This window comes from Atractosteus spatula, chromosome 18 (assembly GCF_055471065.1).
Source record: "Atractosteus spatula isolate fAtrSpa1 chromosome 18, fAtrSpa1.hap1, whole genome shotgun sequence".
Classification (NCBI taxonomy): domain Eukaryota; kingdom Metazoa; phylum Chordata; class Actinopteri; order Semionotiformes; family Lepisosteidae; genus Atractosteus; species Atractosteus spatula.
The window spans coordinates 15,891,141-15,913,721 of NC_142723.1; the positions used below are offsets into that span (position 1 = coordinate 15,891,141).

At 44.1% G+C, this 22,581-nt stretch overlaps 1 protein-coding gene across 2 annotated transcripts in view; it reads left to right on the plus strand.

Annotated features, from left to right (window-relative positions):
- The window catches only part of LOC148818691 (CREB-binding protein-like), a 57,496-nt gene extending 35,547 nt beyond the window's left edge, over positions 1 to 21,949 (plus strand). For both annotated transcript variants that reach the window (XM_088936287.1, XM_088936288.1), the window contains exons 11-31: positions 28 to 90; positions 1,596 to 1,717; positions 2,120 to 2,305; positions 4,522 to 4,932; positions 5,113 to 5,292; positions 5,409 to 5,595; positions 5,737 to 5,855; positions 6,587 to 6,826; positions 7,257 to 7,345; positions 10,729 to 10,809; positions 11,507 to 11,563; positions 12,270 to 12,347; positions 12,457 to 12,524; positions 14,092 to 14,242; positions 14,817 to 14,963; positions 15,108 to 15,221; positions 15,527 to 15,692; positions 16,415 to 16,582; positions 17,390 to 17,551; positions 17,923 to 18,204; positions 18,672 to 21,949. In XM_088936287.1, the coding sequence (XP_088792413.1) occupies positions 28 to 90; positions 1,596 to 1,717; positions 2,120 to 2,305; positions 4,522 to 4,932; positions 5,113 to 5,292; positions 5,409 to 5,595; positions 5,737 to 5,855; positions 6,587 to 6,826; positions 7,257 to 7,345; positions 10,729 to 10,809; positions 11,507 to 11,563; positions 12,270 to 12,347; positions 12,457 to 12,524; positions 14,092 to 14,242; positions 14,817 to 14,963; positions 15,108 to 15,221; positions 15,527 to 15,692; positions 16,415 to 16,582; positions 17,390 to 17,551; positions 17,923 to 18,204; positions 18,672 to 20,927 (5,327 nt within the window). In that variant the 3' untranslated portion in view covers positions 20,928 to 21,949. The remainder of the gene's footprint in view (positions 1 to 27; positions 91 to 1,595; positions 1,718 to 2,119; positions 2,306 to 4,521; positions 4,933 to 5,112; positions 5,293 to 5,408; positions 5,596 to 5,736; positions 5,856 to 6,586; positions 6,827 to 7,256; positions 7,346 to 10,728; positions 10,810 to 11,506; positions 11,564 to 12,269; positions 12,348 to 12,456; positions 12,525 to 14,091; positions 14,243 to 14,816; positions 14,964 to 15,107; positions 15,222 to 15,526; positions 15,693 to 16,414; positions 16,583 to 17,389; positions 17,552 to 17,922; positions 18,205 to 18,671) is intronic.
- Positions 21,950 to 22,581: the final 632 nt, after the last annotated feature.

The following is a 22,581-nucleotide window of genomic DNA, read 5'->3' on the forward strand; positions in this document are numbered from 1 at the left end:
CAGTGTTTTTTTCCCTCCACTTTTCAGATGGACCCATGCCTATTCCCAATGTGCCAAATCAGATCATGAATCGCATTCAAGTTTCACCAGGTATTTCTCCTTGTTGCCATTGAAAATATCAGCAGATGTGTAGAGCTGAATAGATGAACTGTAGATACATTTATGATTGAAAATGCTAGCTTAATGCATGGTTTAAATTCCTTTCTGTGTTTTAGTAACTGCTAAGAATGCTAATACAAGATTTATTAGCTGTAAAAGTCTGCTTAGTGCAGTATGCATATTGCATATATAAAGATGTCATAACCCCTATTTTTATTAAAATGCTTTTGTCATGCCCAATAAGCTCAGTTTTAATTTTCCTTTTGTTTTCATCAGTGTTCAGATATCACTTTTCAGATATCCATTTCCTTTTGAATCATGCATTTTAATCATCTGAAAACACATACTTTTGCATTAAAAAATAATCAAATATACAGCAGAACAGTGTTCCTAAAAAACAGGAGCCGCCTCACTTTCAAAGCAAAGGAACGCTTTCTTGTGAAGTCATCCTAAGTTTGTAGCACAGACCAGATGGTTAGTAACGTCCTTCATTACAGTTAAATCCCCCAAAGCTGTTTCAGGTTTTTGAGAGTTATTCTGGCACGGGACACATTAGAGATTTAACCTGAAGTCATCTCAGTTCCATTTCATTGTCTACTCCTCAAGCGTATCATCTTATATTGCAGTAATGAGTACTTAATGAGGTTCAAGTTACTTATTGCTAGTTATGTTAAAGTACTACTGCTGTGTAAATGTCTTAAGATGCCATGGGCATAAACAGTTTATTCAGAGCCTTTGATAGTGTTTCCTGTTAGAACTTTGACATGGCTTATTTTGCATGAGAAGAAACTGCTTTACATTTAGCGTTTTTTAAATTGTAAATGGATTAACTTCTACAACACTACATCATCTTAACTGATCAGACCTAATTGACTCTTGTATTCATCTATATACTTCCATAAAGTTAAAGCCTTGTTCCTATTCTATAAAATCGGGATTAACCCTTACCTTAAAATGACTAAAATTCCAGATTAGAATTTTCTGTTTAAAGAATAAATGAATAAAGGGTAGAACAATTGAAAATGTCTATGAAGTTGGGTCCCTTTTGAATTTGATTGTAAAAACTGAGGTTAACTTTTCTAGTTTCATTGTCTTTTACCCCTGCAGTTGTTAATGCACATGAAGCAGTGCAAAGCCATTGTCTAACATGTTGTAAAATTGTCAAATGCAGATCCAAGAAGTTGTTTTGGTGAAATGCCAACAGGAAAGCACTTGCTAGTGAGCCTTAAGAATATGAATTTGGAATGGGCATGTAGTAAGGCTTATTATAAGGTCTTAAGGGGTCAGTTGTTGTCATACTTGCTCTCTGTTGGGAATTGGTGCCGGTTTCCAGCAGTTTGTATGTATGATAATAGTACTAGTTCATTCTGCGTCTGTTTTCACTGCTGCTCTTCCTCCTGAAACCTGCTAACAGGGGAGCTTGGTGATATTAAATTAGTTCACCTGAGTTGTCTCTTAATTGAATACTAATTGTCTCTGTTTCTGGCTCTTGCCAGGAGTGAACCAGTTTAACCCCATGGCTATGGGGAATGTGCAGATGTCACAGACCCCCATGGGACCTCGTGCAGCTTCCCCTATGAACCATCCAGTGCAGATGAGCATGGGCTCTGTTCCAGCAGTAAGCAAACCATTTTTCTTTACAGGTTCAGAATTATTGAACTTAACATACAAAGTTGAATTATACAGTGCGTTTGACTGACCATCACTCCTTCTTGAGCTTAATTACTGTGTGAATAAGATGTAACCAAGTCAGCAAAAGATTGGTTCCATCATATACAGTGAGGCTGTCATGAGTATTTTCTTCCAGAATGACATGCATTGTGAGCAGTAGTTTTAATCATAAAACCATCTGTTTCTGGTATGTGACTTCTAGTCAGTGTATTAAAAAAAGTGAGAAGTTTTTCTCTTTGAGTTGTTCTTATGTAAAATATGACCCCTTTTCTGCAGATAAAAGCATCCTGATATCATTCTTGTAACAAGACGAACTGCATAAAGCCTCCCACTTTGTCTTGTTTCCTAGATGGGAATGTCTCCTTCCAGAATGCCACAAGCCCAGGGTATTATGGGAACCCACACTAACAGCATGGTTGGGCAGACGGCAAACCAGAACCAGTTCATGCCCCAGAACCAGTTCCCACCATCCAGTGGGTCTATGAATGTGAACGTGACCATGGGGCAGCCTTCAGCCCAGGCAGCGGTGACGCAGGTATGGAAGCCCTCGGTTTAGGTGGGGGGTCAGGCAACTTAATTCTGCTTGTCCTCAAAAGTGATTTAGAAACATTTTTCCTCTTACTTTGGTTTATAGCCAGGAAAGTGGTTGCAGCCTTTTAAATAAGATAAAAATAGATGAATAATGTTTTTGATGATGTGAAATGGAATTCTTATTAAATGAAAAGTAGTTACCACACAGTTTAGTTGTCTTTAACATGATCGGATTGAACTTTTATGTTCCTTATGAGAACAATGGGCTTTTTAATATATATTGATGCACAAATAATGCTGCCCTTAAACCTTAAAGATTTAAGGAGGCAACAAATAATCACAGGAAAATGAGAAAAAACAACAGATCAAATAGACATTTAAGTCTTCAGTTTAAAAAATGACACTCGTAATGTTAGTGTTAGTACTGGATAACCTCCCTCAGCATTGACATAATCATGGCAGCGTTGGCACGTAGACGACATCAGCCTCTGGACAGACTGCTGTATGATGTCCTGCCACTCTTCCTGTGGAGCTGCAGCCAGCTGGCAAGGGCTGTTCAGTCTCCGTTGTCTCCTGTTGCTGGCATCGGTGATCTGTTCCCACAAATTAATTGGACTCGGATCAGGAAAAAAAAGACAGCCGCAACAAAACCTGAACATTGTAATTCTAACACTGTGTGGTCTTGCACTGGCCTGCAGGAAAATGAATGCTTATGTATTGCCTTAGGGGAATGGAAAAGCTTGTTGGCCCAAGGCCTTTATTGTAGGATTGCCCTCAATCGAAACCAAAGGTGCAGTTAGGATAAAGGAGATCACCGCACTTCCACCTCCCCCAGTGGTTTGCTTGAACAATGCAACTCACCATTTTGTCTCCACGTAAATTGCGGTTTGTAAGGTTTTGCCCCTGTTAGAGACTCAATGTCATTCATCACTACATAAAACACTCTGCCACGCTCTTCTGTTGCCTTGGACATCCTTGTGTCCAAAGGTCGTCCTGATGTCGTCTGTCAGATGGTAGTGTTATCCCCGAAAGGCCTTCAAGCATGCAGATCACCGAATGCAGACAGTCATTCTACTGAAACATGGTTTATTTCTTCATGGATCCTCTTGTGCAATAGTACCTGCTGTTTGAAGAGTGATGGATATAACTGTCAAGGGCTGGTGTGGTAATCCTCTGCTTTCAAGTCCATGGCCTCACAGAGCTGGTTTCTTGGTTTCTCTGGACTTGATTCGCTGAGGCTAAACATCTTATTCTTCAGGAAAGCTTTTCATAGACTGGCTGCTTTCACTTTAGCCCGTAGTAGCTTGGCCATCTTCATTACTCAAACCTGGTTGCATCTTGCTTTATTTTTGCATTTATCAGAATAGTCTTTGAACGTTTACATCGTGCAGATTAACATAGCTCAGTACCCAAGCCAGGCTCCAAGATATAAGATAAGATCACTTTTTTAGTCATATACAATTTCTTGCATTAGGAATTCGTCTTTTCGCGTACCCCAGCTTGCTCTCCATGAAACGCACAGACAGGGAGAGAAGCCGGGGATCAGAGCACAGGGTCTGCCATTGTACAGCGCCCCTGGAGCAGCTGGGGTTAAGGGCTTTGCTCAGGGACCCAACGGAGTAGGATTCCTCTGCCGGCCGCGGGATTTGAACCGGCAACCTTCCGGCCACAGGCACAGATCCTGAGCCACAGTGCCACCGCTCCGCCAATGTAGCGCTTTCGGGCTCACGCCCTACCAGCTGGGGAATTGAACCCGGGCCTTCAGCGTCACTGAACACTGACCAGTCGAGCTGCAGTGAGATCTGCCTTCAAAAGCCAACACTCTCCCTGTTGGGGAATCGAACCCCGGTCTCCCGCGTGACAGGCGGGGGTACTCAACACAATACTAACGAAATATCCCAAGGAGCAAAACTACTCACATCTGCTAACTTGAATCACATCTGTTTTATAAGGACATGTACTTGGTGCACTCTTGATGTTCAGTGCTTGGTTTCGATTGCACATCAGTATAATATAAAAGAAAATCTACAGTAGCCGCTAGTTTATACAACTGGTGTTTTGTCTTACTGGCCTTGATAAAGCCCTCTAACTGAATGATTTTTTTAATTGCTCAGCCTTTACAAAAGCATCTTCACTTGTCAAGAGGTCCTAAGAAGAGAAGTTAGATCCTTGCACAGGGTTGTAATTTGTAACGGTGCCTGTATGCTCTTTGTCTTGCAGCAGCAGCAGCAGCAGCAGCAACAGCAGAGCCAGAACGCTAATCTCCCCATGAACACGCTGGGATCCCTCAGTACGCAGCTGCCCTGCCCCCCGGTCACCCAGTCTCCGCTGCACCAGACTCCGCCGCCTGCGTCCACCACCGCCACCAGCATGCAGCCTCTGCCGCACCAGGCGCCTCAGGGGCTGACCCCCCCGCAGGCGCAGCCCTCCACCCCAGCTTCGTCAGGGGGGCGGGCTTCCACCCCCACCCCCACTCCCAGTGTCCTCCCGAGCACGGCTACCGCACAGAGCACCCCTCCTGGGCCGGCTCCTGGCCAGGTCCCCACCCAGCCGCATACCCCCCTGCAGCCACAGGCGGAGCCCACTGCGCAGCCTCAGCAGCCCACTTCTGTGCAGCCGCCCTCCACTCCGGTGAGTATCCCTGCACCACGAAAGTGTCCGGTGGCTTTTCTGTGGAACACGTGTCCCATAGGGAATTCCTAGTGTAAGGGTGCTTATACAGGGGCGTTATTGGCAACACTAGAGCGACCCTCCACTGCCGTTGACTGTAATGTTAGCGCAGTTAAGCAAGCGTTTCGTTTTCTTGCACAGCTGTCCCAGGCCGCCGCTAGCATTGACAACCGCGTGCCCACCCCGGCCTCCGTCAACAATGCAGAGGTGCACTCCCAGCAGCCTGTGCCTGACATACCCGCGGCAGACCCCAAGCCCGAAGACAAGGAGGAGGAGCTGGAATTTGAATCGAACGAATCGCATACCGAACCCATACAAGAGGTACGCAGGCGGGGGCCTGAGACCTATCCGTGGGGAAGGGTCATATGCCAACTTTAGAGTTGTTCACTTTTAAAAGGAGCAGCAGAAATGATGGTAGCATATTTTCAATTTTGCAGGCTGAAGACGATGCTGTGGCTTTGTCGTCTCAGACGAAGGAAGCGGCTGAAGGGGCGGAGCCAAAGCAGGAGCCAATGGAGGTGGAGGAGAAGAAACCTGAAATAAAGGTGGAGTCTAAAGAGGAAGAGGAAGGCGGGGCAAATGGCACAACCCAGTCAACATCCCCCTCTCAGCCTCGCAGAAAAAGTAAGCATTTATCTTGAGCAGCATTGTAGTAGTGCTGTATTAATAGGCCAGAAGTTTTAGTCAGACCTTTGAAAGTGTATTTCACTGCCATTTTCTGATCTGGCAAAGATGTAACCTTGTCTGATTTTCTGATTTTTCCAGTTTTCAAACCTGAGGAGTTGCGACAGGCTCTGATGCCCACACTGGAAGCGCTGTACCGGCAAGACCCAGAATCTCTGCCCTTCAGGCAACCTGTTGACCCACAGCTCCTGGGAATCCCTGTAAGTAGCAATGGTAGCTCGGGTACTGCAATATACAGCGATTGTGTTTCGGTGTGGAACACACAGTTGTACACATGAAATATGCTGCTGGTAGGTTTGAATGTTTTCCACAATATTGGTTCTTTACAATCCGTTATTTTACGTGTTTATTTGCAACAGCCCTGTGTTCACATAAGAAGTTGTTGGTGTTAAGTGGTGAATGGCAATCTGCTGAGCGGAAGAACAGAACCTTTCAGACTTTCAGCACGAGTATTGACGTAGATCCTGACTTGTGTATTTTTCTTGTTGCCAAGAGCATTTGTTAGAATTAGCCATTTTTTAGTTTTCAAATGGAATTTAGATCAAATTTATTCATGATATTGTTAAAGTTAAAAATGCATCTTAGTGTAAAATTGGATGGAAACTATGTAAAATGGTTTGCAGTTACTTAAAGATTTCTCAAAATGAATTCACTGGGAACATGACTGTATAATAAATGATGCAAAAGTCTTTGTACAGCAAATGTGCGCATCTTCAACAACTGCAACACCATGAAGTGCTTTAACGACAATAATTTGAGTATTACGGTACTTATGTCTATGAAAGAAAAGTGGTTATACAGTAAAGTGTAGGTGTGACTTGTTTTTGGAATTAGAAAATGTCTGACATTTTTTTAAGTACTTATTGGTATGTTACCTCTGGATTATTTCTGTTGGCTTTTACTGGGTTAACCGCTTCTTTCTCCATTGCAGGATTACTTTGACATTGTGAAAAACCCAATTGACCTGTCCACAATCAAGAGGAAGCTGGACACAGGACAGTACCAGGAGCCCTGGCAGTACGTGGATGATGTGTGGTTGATGTTCAACAACGCCTGGCTTTACAACCGCAAGACCTCCCGAGTATACAAATACTGCACTAAGCTGGCTGAGGTCTTTGAGCAAGAGATTGATCCTGTTATGCAGTCCCTTGGGTACTGCTGTGGTCGAAAGGTAGGTGTGCCTCTGGATTTCTTCAGCACAGTGCTGGGGAGATAGTGACTTCACTCGTGCAGACTCGGTGACTTGAGCATTGTTGCGTTGATATGTTTGAATTGGTGGTGAAGGTGAACTAAATGCCAAATGTGCTCTGAAGTACAGAATGAAGGGTTAATTGATATTGATCATTGCAATTTAAACTGTTTGAAGTATTTGTTCTTTGTTCAACTATGAATGCGTGAAGGGAAAAGATTGCAATGTTTAAATTTAGTCTTTTATAATTACAGGATTTCCAGGGTGTTTGATGTAGTTTTCTCCATTGGGAGCTCTTTAGGCTTGTGACACTGCTAGTTTCCACCCTACCTAGCCTTGACAGATTTTGGAAGTCTGAAGTTGGTAAAAAATACCGAATGAAGGTCCTTAATTGAATTCTCTCCTTTTGCAGTATGAATTTTCGCCACAGACTCTGTGCTGCTATGGTAAGCAGCTGTGTACCATCCCCCGCGATGCCACTTACTACAGTTACCAGAACAGGTAAGGAATGCCAAGTGTAGCTGCTAGGAGTGAACTGGGGGGTTACAGCCAGTTCAGACAAACTGAACAGACGAGCTGTGCAAGCCTGTTAGAAGGTGTTGATATTGATCCTGATATTGATATTGATATTGATCCTGTTACTGGGTAGGATAGCTATGGACATCATTCCTTTGGACTCAAATGTTTGGTTGATCTAAGTGTTACATTTTTTTAGTACAGTTTTTTTTAAGTCTAAAACAAGGTTGCTTTGTCTGGATGTTTTAAATTTTATAGTGGTCCTCTTGATTGTAAAATTGTGTGGTTCCAGTAAGTTGCAATTTCCCAACCTCCGCATTTATGTTCAAGTCCTGTGATCAGGGGTTGCATACGATAATAGCCCTTTATTGTAAAACTCAAACAAGACCAGTGACAAAAGGGCTATGAAGAGTTATCTGTTAGGAAAAAGTGCAAAACAAGTTCTGCACACATAAACTGATCTTATGGGATTTCCTATTCTATGACCCTGTTATTACTTCCGCTCATAACTACAGAACATCCCAGTTCTGCCTGTTGCTCGCACTGAAGTGGGGACTTGGCCTCTGTCTAAAACAGGATCATTTACACAGAAGCACACTTAATCAGTCTTATGCCATTGTAATACGGCATCATGGAGTGCCATTCAGTGAAGTTTGGTAGCGCCTTACTTAAAATACCCCCTGAGTCGTGTGCAATAACTATAAATAAAGCCTGTTTAAACTCGTTCCATGGTTGGAGAATGGAACAAGCTTCCCAGCCATGGTTGATACCCTGGCTTCTTTCAGGAAAAGGCTAGGTGAGATCCTTTGATCAATTAATCACTACCAGCTGGATGTACTCCACTCATTTCTAACGTTTCTATGTTCTTATGCCTCTGATTTTCCACATCAGATGTGCTGTAGACTTGAGATTAATTTTTTTTATTAAAAATGAGCATGGTTTCTCATGGGGAGGAGTGGTGGGTCTGCTTAAGGTCTTGGATGTAGTTTGTCTTTGATCACTGGGGGGAAATAAAATTGCTACCCCTGATGTGTCTGGCTAAATAAACTTAATCTATTTTGTGAACAATCTGTGTCTTGAGTTAAAATTCTGATTGGTGAATCCTGTTTAAAGAAATGTTACAGGAACCACATAGTGTTTTTTTGAGTTATGTAGTGGCAATAGGAAATTTTACACCTAGTGATATCCTCACAGAGTTTATATACGAAGGGGAGGGGGTGTCTGTCTCGGTGACTGGTAAGATATAACCCTCAGCTTTATTCTGGAGGTGCAGTGAAATATTAATAAACTACACACGGGTGAATATCTGATGGAACAAGACAAACTGGTGATGGTGAAAAACTGTTGTGTGCACAGAGCTGTCAATTCCATACCTGTTGAAATGTTTTGCTTGTGGTAGAAGGATTGCTTAAACTAATCTAATCAAAGAATTTAAGCTTTCAATTTTGTACTAAAATGTCAGAAAACAAGAAATAGGTTATTTGGAGATGTTGTGCATCAACAGTATGTTGCTACTTCACAAAATAGAAATTTAGAGTTTTTTAGGTAGTACTGCATTTTGTGTTTCTATAGCTTGCACTTATTCCGATAGTGGGACTGGACAATTTTGAATTTGGAATTTTGAGCTTTTTGAATGCATGTGCTTATTGAAGAATGTTCTTGGCGATTTCACCATTTTGAGGTGGTTGGTCTGGTAAATGCTGAGTTTCAGTTTCAGAAGCTATTGAGCAGAGCCAGTCTTGATGATGCAATGTGAGCTGGCAGGACCAACCCTGGTGCTGGACAGCCTCTCTCCACTAGGTCTTGCAGGGTCACCGTTTCTTAAATCATCAGTAGTAAATTAAATGCCCCAGGTCATTTTGAATTTGGCCAGCAGTGATTCCCGAGAGCTACATTGCATGTTCGCATTTTCAAGTTTGACCATTCCTGCTATAGTGTGACTATACTAAGAGTATCTCTAAATTCTGAAATAAGTTTTCATGGGGAGATTTTAATTGTGCCTGCCATTGAAACACTTGGGGTGTTTGGTAGCAGTCTTCTGGGATTTGCTAGGCAGGCTGAGATAGGCAAGGTCAGATGCATTGCAGCATAAGTTTTAATTTGAACAGATTTCAGTTGTGCCGTAAGTGCAAGGTGTAAGTGATGTATTAGAAACTTCTCGGTCAGTACACTGTGTAGAATTGTGTATTTCTTGGGTGTGTTTTCCAAAATGGCTGTATTTCATTACCTGCTTCACTCCCTTCCTCACCCTCTCTCCTTCCCATTCCTAATCAATGCTTTCGCACCTCGGCTACCTGTGTTTCTTTATCCTCCAAGCTTGTACGCGCTTCTTAATTTCATCTCTGTCCTGTTCAACTGTCTTAGCTTTGCAAGCATCCTTCAGTTTTTGTCTAATGATCATTTCACATCAGCTGGTCAAAAATCTGGATTTGCACTTATTGTCTCAAATGCAGATTGTTCACATAACAGATACAAAAAATAATATGTAAAAGTAAATTAAATTTCCAACTCGCCCAATACTGTATTTTCTGCCACTATCTGCCATTTTCCAAAATATTGAAACCACTTATCTCTAAATCCTGAAAGTGAACATTTTAAACCTTTTTAACATGATGCATGGTATACAAAACACCAATTTCAACTTGAAAAGCTAATTTAGTAAACTAATTTGATCATTGTAAATGTTTTGCATGTTTCTAAACTAAAATCTTTTTGTTGAAAGATTTTTTTTGTCAAATTAATCTTAATCAGCAACTTGATAGAAGGTAAAATATTCCTGTGAAAGCTGGTGCACTGCACCAAGACTTCATAATAATAACTCCATGTGAAGAGTAATCCATCGGAGAAATACCATTTGAACAGAATAGCTTAGTTTTCCTGGTTTTGTAAATAAAAGTTCTATGTAGAGAACTCGAAATGGATCTTAGAACCATTTTTCTCAATGCTAAAGTTAATCTGTTAAAATGGAGAAGAAATTAGTGCCACATTTTTTTAATCTGACCCTACCTTTTGAAGTGTTTTTTTACCTAAGAACAGAATGCCAGATGTTTGAAATGAGACTGACTGCTAACCTGTGCTTTGCTTTGGCTTTCTGCTGTTTTGTCTCTGTGTTGGCGTCTTACCTTTTCTTTCATTGTCCTGTGCCATTTGTTCTCATCCCCTTAACTCCCTTTGCGTCTAATCCCCCGCCCCGATCCCACCCCCTCCCTGCCTGTTCATTGTCCCATCTTCCATCAACCAACCAACCCAACGCCTGCCCCTTCTCGCCGTGGTGCTCTGCCCTGCTTTCTGATTGGTGGCGCCAATTGTTCGGGTGGCTGTGTTGTTTGACGGGCCAGTTCACCCAAATATGGCCTTCTTGCTGACAGGTATCACTTCTGTGAGAAGTGTTTCAACGAAATCCAGGGCGAAAGTGTAACCCTGGGAGACGACCCTGCACAGCCACAAACGTAAGTGATTTAACCACATGAGCCATGCAGGGGGGCTTGCATGGTAAAACACTTGAGTTTAAAGAGAGTTGGTGTTCATGTTAATTCCTGCAGTGAAAAGGGCGCTTTGATTTTGTTTAATTCTGTGCTTTGTAATAACTCAAGTTGATGCATCATTTTTATTACTACTTGATCTTGGTAAAAGTAAAATCCTAAACCTCTGATATGCATTCATTATTGGTACTAATGTTGATTATGGGTTGGTTAACGTTCAGATCCTTCAATAATGAAGAGCTTTTAGAGATACGTTCTTTAAAAAAGTTGATTTCCCAGCTTCCTGCATTTGCTCACTAAATCATTCTAAATCTATTTCCTAAACAGTTGAGTTCCCAGAGTCTGTAGCATCTAATCCAGTGCCCCTGTTTATTGCAATGTTGAGTACACCCTGCTGGTGTTAATTAAATACATAACCTCTTCATAGAGTCTCCCTCATTGGCATTCTGTGTGCATTTAGATCTTTACGAGTTCTGTGTATGGTTTGAACTAGTTCAAACTAGTTCACCTGAACTATTTAAGTTCCGATTTGAAGACTCTCACCTCCGAGCTGCAGTTGGGCACCCAATCATGTCTATCCTATAGTCCCTGCTGCAGCAGTACCTAGTCTTGTGTTGAATTCAGTGGGCTGTGCTAACTCTATCTGCACGCTTTCCCCCTGCAGCATGATATCAAAAGACCAGTTTGAAAAGAAGAAAAACGACACATTAGACCCTGAACCGTAAGTACCACTAAAATATGACGATACTTTTGCTGTCCATTTTCTGCTTTGTGGTTTACTTGAAAGGGTAAGAGGTAGCATTAAGCAGAACTGCTGTTACTTCCTTACTTGCACCTGTTTAGAGCTCTTGGGCTGTGTTAGATTGCACTGGAGGGACTGACGAAGTGAGAATTCTTTACTTCCCTTGCCATCTCCAGGATTTTCATCAGAGGAGAAGTTAACTTGGCAAAGAGAACATTGTGGCGTAATGTAAAACTATAAATGCTGAAATAAGCTAAAGGTTAGATGGAAAAACAAGTTAAAACCCTAAGTTTACACGTTGGAAAGGGCAAGCATGACTCTGTCTTGAACCATTGTTTTATTGATCCACAGTTCTCTCTCAATTTGTTAGTACCTCCACTAGTGCCAAAATAACCATGTGCTTAACAGCACCCTCTACTGTATCAAAAGATAGTGTTAAGTAACAGAAACATTTCATCAGCTGAATATACAATTCAGTGTTGTTTAAATCCATTTAGGAAACACTGTTCTATAGATTTTGTTTTGACAGCATAATGAACAAGACTGTTTTGATTAGCTTCATAAATAAGGATAGAATTAATGGCAGTTCCAAGGTATTTATGAATGCAGATAAAATCAACAAAGGATTTTTTTTAAATAAGTTTTCTTTGGCTCATCTTAACCTCAGTTAAAACTCTCTCCACAGATTTGTTGAATGTAAAGATTGTGGACGCAAAATGCACCAGATCTGTGTACTACATTATGATGTTATCTGGCCATCTGGGTAAGCAGTTTGTGGTATACTGTGATTTTATGTGCACTGAGGTGTGTATTTATTTGGTCACTGGGTAAGTGCTTGGTCTCCCAGTTTGACTGTAGCCTTTTCTTTTCAGGTTTGTCTGCGACAACTGTTTGAAGAAGACTGGTAAAACAAGAAAGGAGAACAAGTTTGCAGCCAAACGTAAGTGGTTTAGTCCTTTCCTCTGTTACAGTCGCAAACCTGCTGTAAGATTCCTTCGTGATGGGCACACTTTGAGAATTTCCATGGTTAATGCTCTGAAAAAGGACTATGGCTTTGCAGTGCGCAGTGCCAAGTCTGGAAGATTTCCTACGTGCTCGTGTTACAAAGTCTGATTAGAGCAGTATCTGTTTAAGGACTTGTGGTAGATTTCGAATGATGCTTGAGTGCTTTCCATTCAATTGCTGATCCATTCAGGCTCCCTGAGGATCTCATGTTTTCACAAAGCATGTGTTTTGACTGGGCTGCCCTGGCGTGCGCCACTGTAACAAGTGTCAGTTTGTTCTCCTACCAAAGTCTCTTGGGTTCTGGTCGTTCTTCCTAGCCGACGCAGAGCACGTACAACTTTTCAGTTTCCGTGCAGCGTCCCATTTCTCTATTAAGTTCCTTAACTTGGTCATTTTCATGCATTAAAAATAATAGTGTGCCCCAGATCAACTGTTAGAGCCGGTGATGTGGGGATAAAGAGCCTCTCAGTCACTACAATCTTTTATTACTATATTGAGATTTCTTTTTCTCTCCTAAGAAAATGTAAAGTATTTTGTCTTTTTCTGGCCGTCAGAAGCTTAACTACCAGAGTATTTTGAAACCCTCCTACCACCCCTTATTGATGTATTATATTCAGTGCATTACATCGCGGTCCTAGTGTTTGAATAGATGGCATCTGTGATAAGTACCACCCTTTCAACTAGCCAGTATTAAATCCCTTTAAAAATAGTTGTAACTGTACTTGACTGGTTAGCACATAAAAACATACATTCCTATATGTGAATAATTCCTTGCTTTTGTATAGAGTTTTTCACCCCAAAAGTGAAATGCAGCTCCCACCTGGGTGACAGTAGGCATTGTGGACCAGCAGCCCAAATAGATAGCACATCATACAGAGCATGACGATAGTGAGAAACTGCATCTGCATTGCACAAGCCTGGAGTGGAATTTATCCGGGACTCTGGGGCTAGCACCGTAATTTTTAACGAAGTGCTACAATATGTTTAGTAGTAGTCATCGTACTGTGGAGTAGTTGGGACCTTAGTTTTTCGTTTCAACTGAAGGATGTCGCCTTCTGCTGCGTAGTGTTCCTGATTGCCATTCTGGGGATATGATTTGCAAATTCTGGCCTGGATGGAAGAGTGCCATCTACTGGTCTGCCAGCACCACAGGCAGCAGAAATGTATTCATACCTTAATAACTGTGTTTCTGCTACTCATCCCAGAGCACTTTACTGACAGGACATGCAGCGTGCAGCCTGGGTTATGTGTGGCAGCCATTATGCACAAGCAAATTAAGTTGAAAAAATAGAAATAGCTTAAACTGTTTAAATTTAGAGTAAATGTTTAGTGGAATTTTGGTCTTGCACCCTTGTCAGTCAGGACCTTAGTTTAAGGGTCTCATCCAAAAAATGGTGATATTTCTTCTCAAGAGATTTGAATGAATAATAAATGCAGTGGTTTTTCCCAGTACATGATGTGTCTTTTTGAATAATACTTAAGTTGTTCTGGTCTCTTTGCAGGGTTACAGTCGACAAGGCTGGGAATGTACATAGAGGACCGAGTGAACAAGTACTTGAAGAGACAGAATCACCCTGAGGCTGGGGAGGTGTTTGTGCGAGTGGTGGCCAGCTCAGACAAAACGGTGGAAGTCAAACCAGGAATGAAAGCTAGGTGAGGGAATTAGCTCTGGATTTAAAACTGTCAGTGCTCTTTGATTTTTTTCAGAATATCGGTCCTTTAAGACCACTGGCAAGTTCTTTCAGTGAATCCCAAGACCTGTCTGGTGGAACAGCCGATCATGACCCACCTAGCAAGGAATTTAAAAGTTTTGTGACCTCCTTCGTCCATACGAACCTTTTACAGTGTGCGAGTATGACCTCTTTAGGCAGGATGCAAAGATCTAAAGACTTGTCAAAACTTTTAAAGCCGTCCTTTTAGATATAACGTCTGAGCTTCTTGTGGAGGAGAAATAAGAATAACAAGTAACAAGACTTAACGAGTGTAATTGTAGTTTCTAATAACTATTACACCTAATATTTAATAAATCTTGATCCTTGACCATCACTGAACACTAGCAGGAAAGTATACCAAAAGAAGGGGGAATAGCCTGAAAATCATTCTGTGAATGAGTCTCAAACGGATCTAAGCTCTTTTTAATGTTTTCTGTATGAAAGGTTGTAGTAATATTAGAGTTGTCTAGATTGTTTCCTTGTGTTGATAATAGGTTTGTTTGTTCCTGTTACAGATTTGTAGATGCAGGAGAAATGTCAGAAACCTTCCCATACAGAACCAAAGCACTTTTTGCTTTTGAAGAGATTGATGGGGTGGATGTGTGTTTCTTTGGCATGCATGTGCAGGAGTATGGCTCTGAATGCCCATTTCCCAATACCAGGTAAGGAATTGTAGCTTTGTCATCCCTGAAGATAGCTGGTACTTGAAAGACATAGCTGAGGAAATGTGCACTTGTAGTTATTTAAACCAAAGAGGTTGGCATCTTTGTAACCTTTATGCTTGCAATGTTCTCATTTTTTTGCAGGCGTGTATACATATCATACCTCGACAGTATTCATTTCTTCAAACCTCGGTGTCTGCGTACTGCAGTTTATCACGAAATCCTAATTGGGTATCTGGAATATGTCAAGAAACTTGGGTACGTTGAAAACTTTTTTCTCAAAATTCAGTGATACTCTTGTGGTGCTGTTCATCACACAACATTAAAGATTCAATTAATGGAAGTCACGAGAATAGAAGATTGGAGATTATAAACAGATAATGCTTTTGTTGTCGACGAATTTTATCTGTAACTCAGTTCTTGTACATTATTTTGCAAGACGTACAGAAATTAAATTTAATAATTCAGAATAATCAAATGCTTGCACACTTTTTAGTTCTTAGCATTTAGTTCAAAAAGCAATAGATTTGTTTTAACCTGGGTTTGTCCTTTTCTTTTCACAGGTACGTGACTGGTCATATCTGGGCCTGTCCCCCAAGTGAAGGAGACGACTATATCTTCCACTGTCACCCCCCTGATCAGAAAATCCCCAAGCCCAAGAGACTGCAGGAGTGGTATAGGAAGATGCTGGACAAGGCTTTCGCTGAAAGGATCATCCATGACTATAAAGTGAGTTTTATCTACATCTTGAAGCAGACCTAATTTGTGTGGTACTGAATTAGGTCTCTTGTTTATGGGTGTTCTTTATTTCTCGGCGTACTTAGCTATAACTCAAAACTGTTTTAACTAGACACATCTTCTGTAATTGGCAACGTTATACTCTTGTCCAGTTTGCCTTTGAAAGGAATCTGTAGAAGGATTGAGTACTGTTTAGAGTACAATCTACTTTTTTAAAGCTAGGAGCGGATTTTGGTTTCAGTTGGGGCCAGTCTTTGAGTTGAAGACTTCGTTGCCCTCTAAATTGACTAGAGCTTGATCTCATGCAAAGTTATTTCTGTCATGAGGGCCTCCAAGTGGCTCAGCCAGTAAAGATCCTTGCCTGGATTGGAAGAGTAGTCTTTAGCATTGCTCGTTTGAGCCTGTCCTGTTTTTAGTGCCTGTGACCAGGACTTCCCAAGCATTGGAATAGAACTGATCAGGTTTTTATAGCTCAGCAGGGGTCCAAATAGTGCAGGAACGGAGCTACAGCATTAAAATTAATAGATTCACCATTGGTCACTCCCAAATGGATATTTAAAAAATGGAAGTAGATTTTGCCCCAGTCTTGGAAATTATTAAATGTGTTTTCATGATAAAGTACAAGTATTTCTAACTTGAACCCTTTCAAAAAGGAGAGTGCGTTCAAGACCAGTGTCAAACTTGAAGGCTAATGTCATCTGGTCTTCTGACAGGATATCTTCAAGCAAGCCACCGAGGACCGGCTGACCAGTGCAAATGAGCTGCCCTACTTTGAGGGTGACTTCTGGCCCAACGTGTTGGAGGAGAGTATTAAGGAACTGGAGCAGGAAGAGGAGGAGCGCAAGAAGGAGGAGAACACTGCAGCCTGTGAAACGCCAGAGGTGAGCCCAGGTCTAGCCTAAGCTGCAGGCTGTAAGTACTGCCGAGCCAGCTCGGGGACATCACGTTCTCTGCGCCTGGCTTAAAGTTACCAGAGCTCTCATTCAAGCTTCCATCATCGTTCAGATTGTTGCTTTAAAGAGGAAAGCAGCACATCTTGTTCACAGTTAGTGTCATTTTTGAATCACCACCTTATAGCAGGATCTCAGAAGCTACGTTAGGCTGGGTCTGGTCAGTAATGGTGTGCGAGACCTCCAAGGGCTACAAAATAAGTTGCTGTAATTTGGATTGGTGGACCAGTAAGTGTGCTCTTCCCTCAGGGAATTTCTAAACCAGCACACCAGTATGGTGACAGGAGACACTGTGCCATTCTTTGGATGAGAGACCTGAGATGCTGACTACTTGGTCTGTAAATATTTATTTAAATAAGTGTTTGTAAGAGGAGAGATGTACCCTGCATGGACTCTACTCTGGGGCATGTAACATCTTGACTTCCCAAAGTTTACCCATTAAATCGAAAAGGTTTTTGACTTCTCCACCTGGTCTGATGTGTAGTGAGGCAGCTGGTGTAAATCAGCTGACGTGCGGAGGTCACCCAGGTGCGTTTCACACTTCAGTGGGCAGGAGAGAGCCCTCCTATATGTAAAGTCCCTTGAGATCCATTTGGATGACAAGATCCATAAAATTGCAAGACATTAATTTAACTGAAAAGGAAACGAATCAACTCTCCCCACCCCTTTACCTTTCGATATGATTTTACCCACCTGGCACAAGTGGTTTGTTGACTTGGTGTATGCGTTCTGTTTCAGGGCAATCAGGGAGATAGTAAAAATGCTAAGAAGAAGAACAACAAAAAGACCAATAAGAATAAGAGCAGCGTGAGTCGAGCCAATAAGAAGAAGCCAGGGATGCCGAATGTGTCAAATGATCTGTCCCAGAAGCTTTATGCAACCATGGAAAAGCACAAAGAGGTAAGTGCTAAGGTTTCAGCAGCGAGTCAAAGTATCAACAAATCATAAGCAAGAACAGCACTGGATTCACAGTAATCCATTTCCAAATATAACAGTATCGCATCAATCTGCTCTATGAAGTAGGATAAGAAAGCAACTTCAGACATGGACATATCCAACATTCATCAGTATCTCTCAGGATTACGAGGTTGGAGAACAAATTGTATCTTTATTTCTTATCGGACATGAGTGTTATTTAGAATTTAAAAGTTTTTAACACTCTACGTCTTGCCCGTTCACTTGTTTGTGCTCCATCCGCTGACGTGCATGACTGTGTGATCTGCTTTGGGTCAGCGGCGGTTCCCTGATGGATTTCTCTCTGCTCCTGGCAGGTGTTTTTCGTGATCCACCTCCACTCAGGTCCGGTCATCAACACTCTCCCCCCCATCATGGACCCAGACCCCCTGCTCACCTGCGACCTGATGGACGGGCGGGACGCCTTCCTGACGCTGGCCCGGGACAAGCACTGGGAGTTTTCCTCCTTGCGACGCTCCAAGTGGTCCACTATGTGCATGCTGGTGGAGCTGCACAACCAGGGCCAGGACCGCTTCGTCTACACCTGCAACGAGTGCAAGCACCACGTGGAGACCCGCTGGCACTGTACAGTCTGTGAGGTAAGCTACCTGTGGTTTTCCCTGCTCTGCACGCGAAAGCTCCTAGCCTCACTGTAGGCATACAAGGACTGTGGTAGGTCATTGAGTTTTACATGGCAACTGGCCAAAGTGGATTTTTATTGAAATGGATGCTTTTATACATGTCTAGAGTTTGAGGATCTGCCTGTTGAACAAGCGTGGTGGGGAGTTGGCACATGGATGCTGAGAATAGACGAAGTATGGTTTATTGGTCATATGTGGGATCTCTTCCATTCATGTGATGCTGTGAAATTCAAGCTCAGTTGTTTTAGTTTTGGAATGTCATGAGAAAAGACAGGATTGGCCTAGCACTCGTTCCTTAAGAGGGCACTGCATAACTCGAGTGACAGGCTGGCTTCAAATTAGGCTCGGGGAAGACTTAACTGACTGCCCTACATTTCATTTGAGTTCAGACTCCTGTAATTCTTATGTACTGTTGTGTTTTTCAGGACTACGACCTTTGTGTCAACTGCTACAACACTAAAGGGCATGATCACACAATGGTTAAGTGGGGCCTGGGGCTGGATGACGAGGGCAACAGCCAGGGCGGTGAGGCCTCAAAGAGCCCCCAGGAGAGCCGGCGCCTGAGTATCCAGCGCTGCATCCAGTCCCTGGTTCACGCCTGCCAGTGCCGCAATGCAAACTGCTCCCTGCCATCCTGCCAGAAGATGAAACGGGTGGTGCAGCACACCAAGGGCTGCAAGCGCAAGACCAACGGCGGCTGTCCCGTGTGCAAGCAGCTCATTGCCCTGTGCTGCTACCACGCCAAGCACTGCCAGGAGAACAAGTGCCCCGTGCCCTTCTGTCTCAACATCAAACACAAGCTCCGGCAGCAGCAGCTCCAGCACCGGCTGCAGCAGGCCCAGATGATGCGGCGCCGGATGGCCACCATGCAGGGCCGGGGGATGCCCCAAAGTCTGCCTTCGCCACCTACCTCAGCTGCTCCGGGCACCCCGACTGGCCATCAACAACCCGGCACCCCCCAGACGCCACAGCCTGCGGCTGCACAGCCCCAGCCCCAGACGCCCACCGCGGGGGTCATGCCTCCAGCCTTCCCCACCACGCCGCGAGGCAACCAGCCCCCAGCCCCCGCCTCCCAGGGTAAGCAAGGGAACCAGGCCTCGCCCCTGCAGCAGCCCCAGCCTCCCCTGCCTCCGGCCCCGCAGCAGCAACAGCAGCAGCAGCCGCAGCAGCAGCCGGCACCCCCGCCAGCCGCTGTGGAAATAGCTCGGCACATCGAGCGCGTGGCCCAGCAGCAGGTTTTCCGCGGCAACAATCTGAACGGCATCCCCATCAACCACCCGAGGATGGTGGGGCAGATGCCCGCAGCCATGCAGATGGGGGTGCCTCGCGGAGTCATGACTTCCATGCAGCCAGGACAGTGGCCCCCAGGACCGCAAGGGCCCATGCAGGCCCCTCAGCAGCAGCCGCAGCAGGTCCCTCCGCCCCAGCCGCCGGTTCCTCCTCAGCAGCCCCAGGGACCTCAGCCTCCCCAGCAGCCTCCTCCCATGCAGAGGCCCATGATGAATCAGCCGCAGGGGCCCAGGATGCCTGGTGTCGTCCCGCCCCAGGGCCCATCCCAGCAGCCCCCGCCTCAGCAGACGCCCCAGAGAGGCAGCATCCATCCGACCGCCCTGCAGGACTTGTTACGCACCCTCAAGTCTCCGAGCTCGCCCCAGCAGCAGCAGCAGGTCCTCAACATTCTCAAATCCAACCCCCAGCTCATGGCGGCCTTCATCAAGCAGAGGACACTCAAGTACCAAACCAGCCAGCCCCAGCAGCAGACCCCACCGGGTATGCACGCAGGGCAGCCCGGCATGCAGAGCCTGGCTTCCATGCAGGCCGGAGCTGTGCAGAGGCCAGGAATGGCGCCTCAGCAGCCCCAGCAGTCTGCCCAGCAGGGGATGGGCGCGCTGGGGGCGCAGGGCCAGCTGATGAATCCTGCCCACAACGCAAACCCCCAGTATCAGATGTTTCGTCGGCAAATCATGCACCATCAGCAACAGCAACAGCAGCAGCAGCAGCAGCAACAGCAGGGGGCCATGCCCCAGGCTCACGGCCAGTTTCCGCAGTCGCAGGGGTCCGCTGCCAGCTATTCCCAAACCATTCAGCAGCGCATGCAGCACCTGGCGATGCAAGGCGGCAGTGGGCCCATGGGCCAGCTGCCGTCCGTGGCACAGATGGGCCAACCTGGATTGGGGCTGGATGGCGCTCAGAACCTCCTGCACCAGCGGATGCTCCAGCAGCAGCAGCAGCAGCAACAGCAGCAGCAGCAGCAGCATCCGCAGCAGCAGCAGGCGGTGCTGAAGCAGCAGATGAGCTCGCCCGCGCAGCCCAGCCCCATGAGCCCCCAGCCGCACATGCTCCCCGGCCAGCAGATGGCCACCTCCCTCAGCAACCAGGTGCGCTCCCCGGCGCCCGTGCAGTCGCCCTGCCCGCAGTCGCAGCCGCCACATTCCAGCCCCTCGCCGCGGATACAGCCCCAGCCGTCGCCCCACCACGTCTCCCCGCAGACGGGCTCGCCCCACCCCGGCCTCGCAGCTCCCATGCCAAACTCCATGGAGCAAGGACACTTGGGCACATCGGAGCAGAGCGCCATGCTACCGCAGCTAAACACCCCCAACCGTGGCGCTCTGGCCAGTGACTTGAACATGGTGGGCGACGCCACAGGAGACACGCTAGAAAAGTTCGTGGAGGGATTGTAGCATTTTGAGACGCGGCACGGTCTCTTTGGGCTCTGGTTTTGTTAATCTCGAAGAACTTTTTGTACTGACATGTAAAAAGATTAAAAATCAAAAGACAAAATTCTAGGGAATTTTAAATGTTTCCTAAACCAAGGGACTGCTATTTCTTCCTACAAGTCGAGGGATTTAAAAAAAATTGCTGTTTAAAGAAAAAATAATTCAAAGAATATATTTTTTGGTTCAGACCGGATAAGAATGAAATGGTTCTGGTCTTTGTGTTTTCTTGTTTTTAATTCTGTTTTTTTGTTCTGATTTTTGCTTTTGTTTTGGTATGGACTCATGCCTTTTTTTAATGAAATTTACAAAACAAAAACTATTTCATTATTATTCATATTTTTTATTTTCTACCTTGCAAACTTTAAAACATTTTGTGTTGAGAGAGACTGTAAAATAATTTGTCTGGGAATTTAGCCAGTTTTTTTGTTTTGTTTTCTCATTCCTGGCTAATGCATTCTAAAGTTGTACCAATTTTCAAAAGGACATGCTTTTGGGAGGAACTTTTCGTTTTTTTTCTTTTCCAATTGTGAAGTCTGTGCGGGAGATTTAAGTATTAATTTGTATAGATAGGAACTAGAATATTGCGCGCGCACACACACACACACATATACATACACAAATACATGTACAACTTGCTGGCCTGGAACCAGAAATTCTGTCTTGCAGATGTAGAAAATTGTTGCTTTGTTTCTCCTTTAATCTTTGAAATTTGTCATAAAGAAAGGAATTGGTCCCTAAAACTGACCGTGAAGGTGATCACTGTTTGACTGCTGATTTTAGTAGAGAAAGCAAGTCGTGGTATCTATCCTCATTCCTCTTACATGAAACTTGAACTGAGGGTGAACTGTTCTCTAATGTAAATCATGCAAGTTATTAAATTACTATAAATATAAGGAAAATTCAAATCACTGTATAAACTGGTTAAAATAACTCATTTCTTACTTATATACCATATTGTTAAATAAACTGTGTGCAACAGATAAACCGCCTCTTGTTGCTTCAAACTATGGGCTGTGTGAAGACTTGGGATGAGCAGTGAATAAAGTTCCATCTCTATTTCCACATTGGTTAGGAACAGAGGGAGAGACTTCAGCTGGGAGATGCCAGTGCTTGAAGTTCTGTTAAGATGTGTTGAATTCCACTTGAGTACAGATGTGTAACAGGACCATAATTAACTTAAACCGGCACCCTTAGCTGATGCGACTAACAGTGTAAGTATATTCATAAAGTGTACGAGTACAAAGGAGAATAGTCATGCAGGCAGAATACATGGAGTGCCAGAGGCTTGCACAGAGTTTGAAATACAGTGCAAGTGTTGAGCAAAACCATGTAAAGGACCAGAATGTATCAAGCATGTGCAGTGTGGCTATCCAGCGGTAATGCAAACATCCTTATGTTGTGTGTTTACAGGGTTTAACGTGCATTCTCATGCCATGTCATGCCATGACAGTTGCTCGGGATGCAGTGTTGGAGGTCCCCAGAGCAAAGATGTTTTGAATAGTGTTGTGGAGGGTTATGGGCAAAATCAACGTGTTATTCATGGTCTTAAAGTAGTATTGCTCATTGTAAAGTGCAAGGGAAGAGAATAGTCTTCTAACAGTAGCAGGTAAGCCAAATG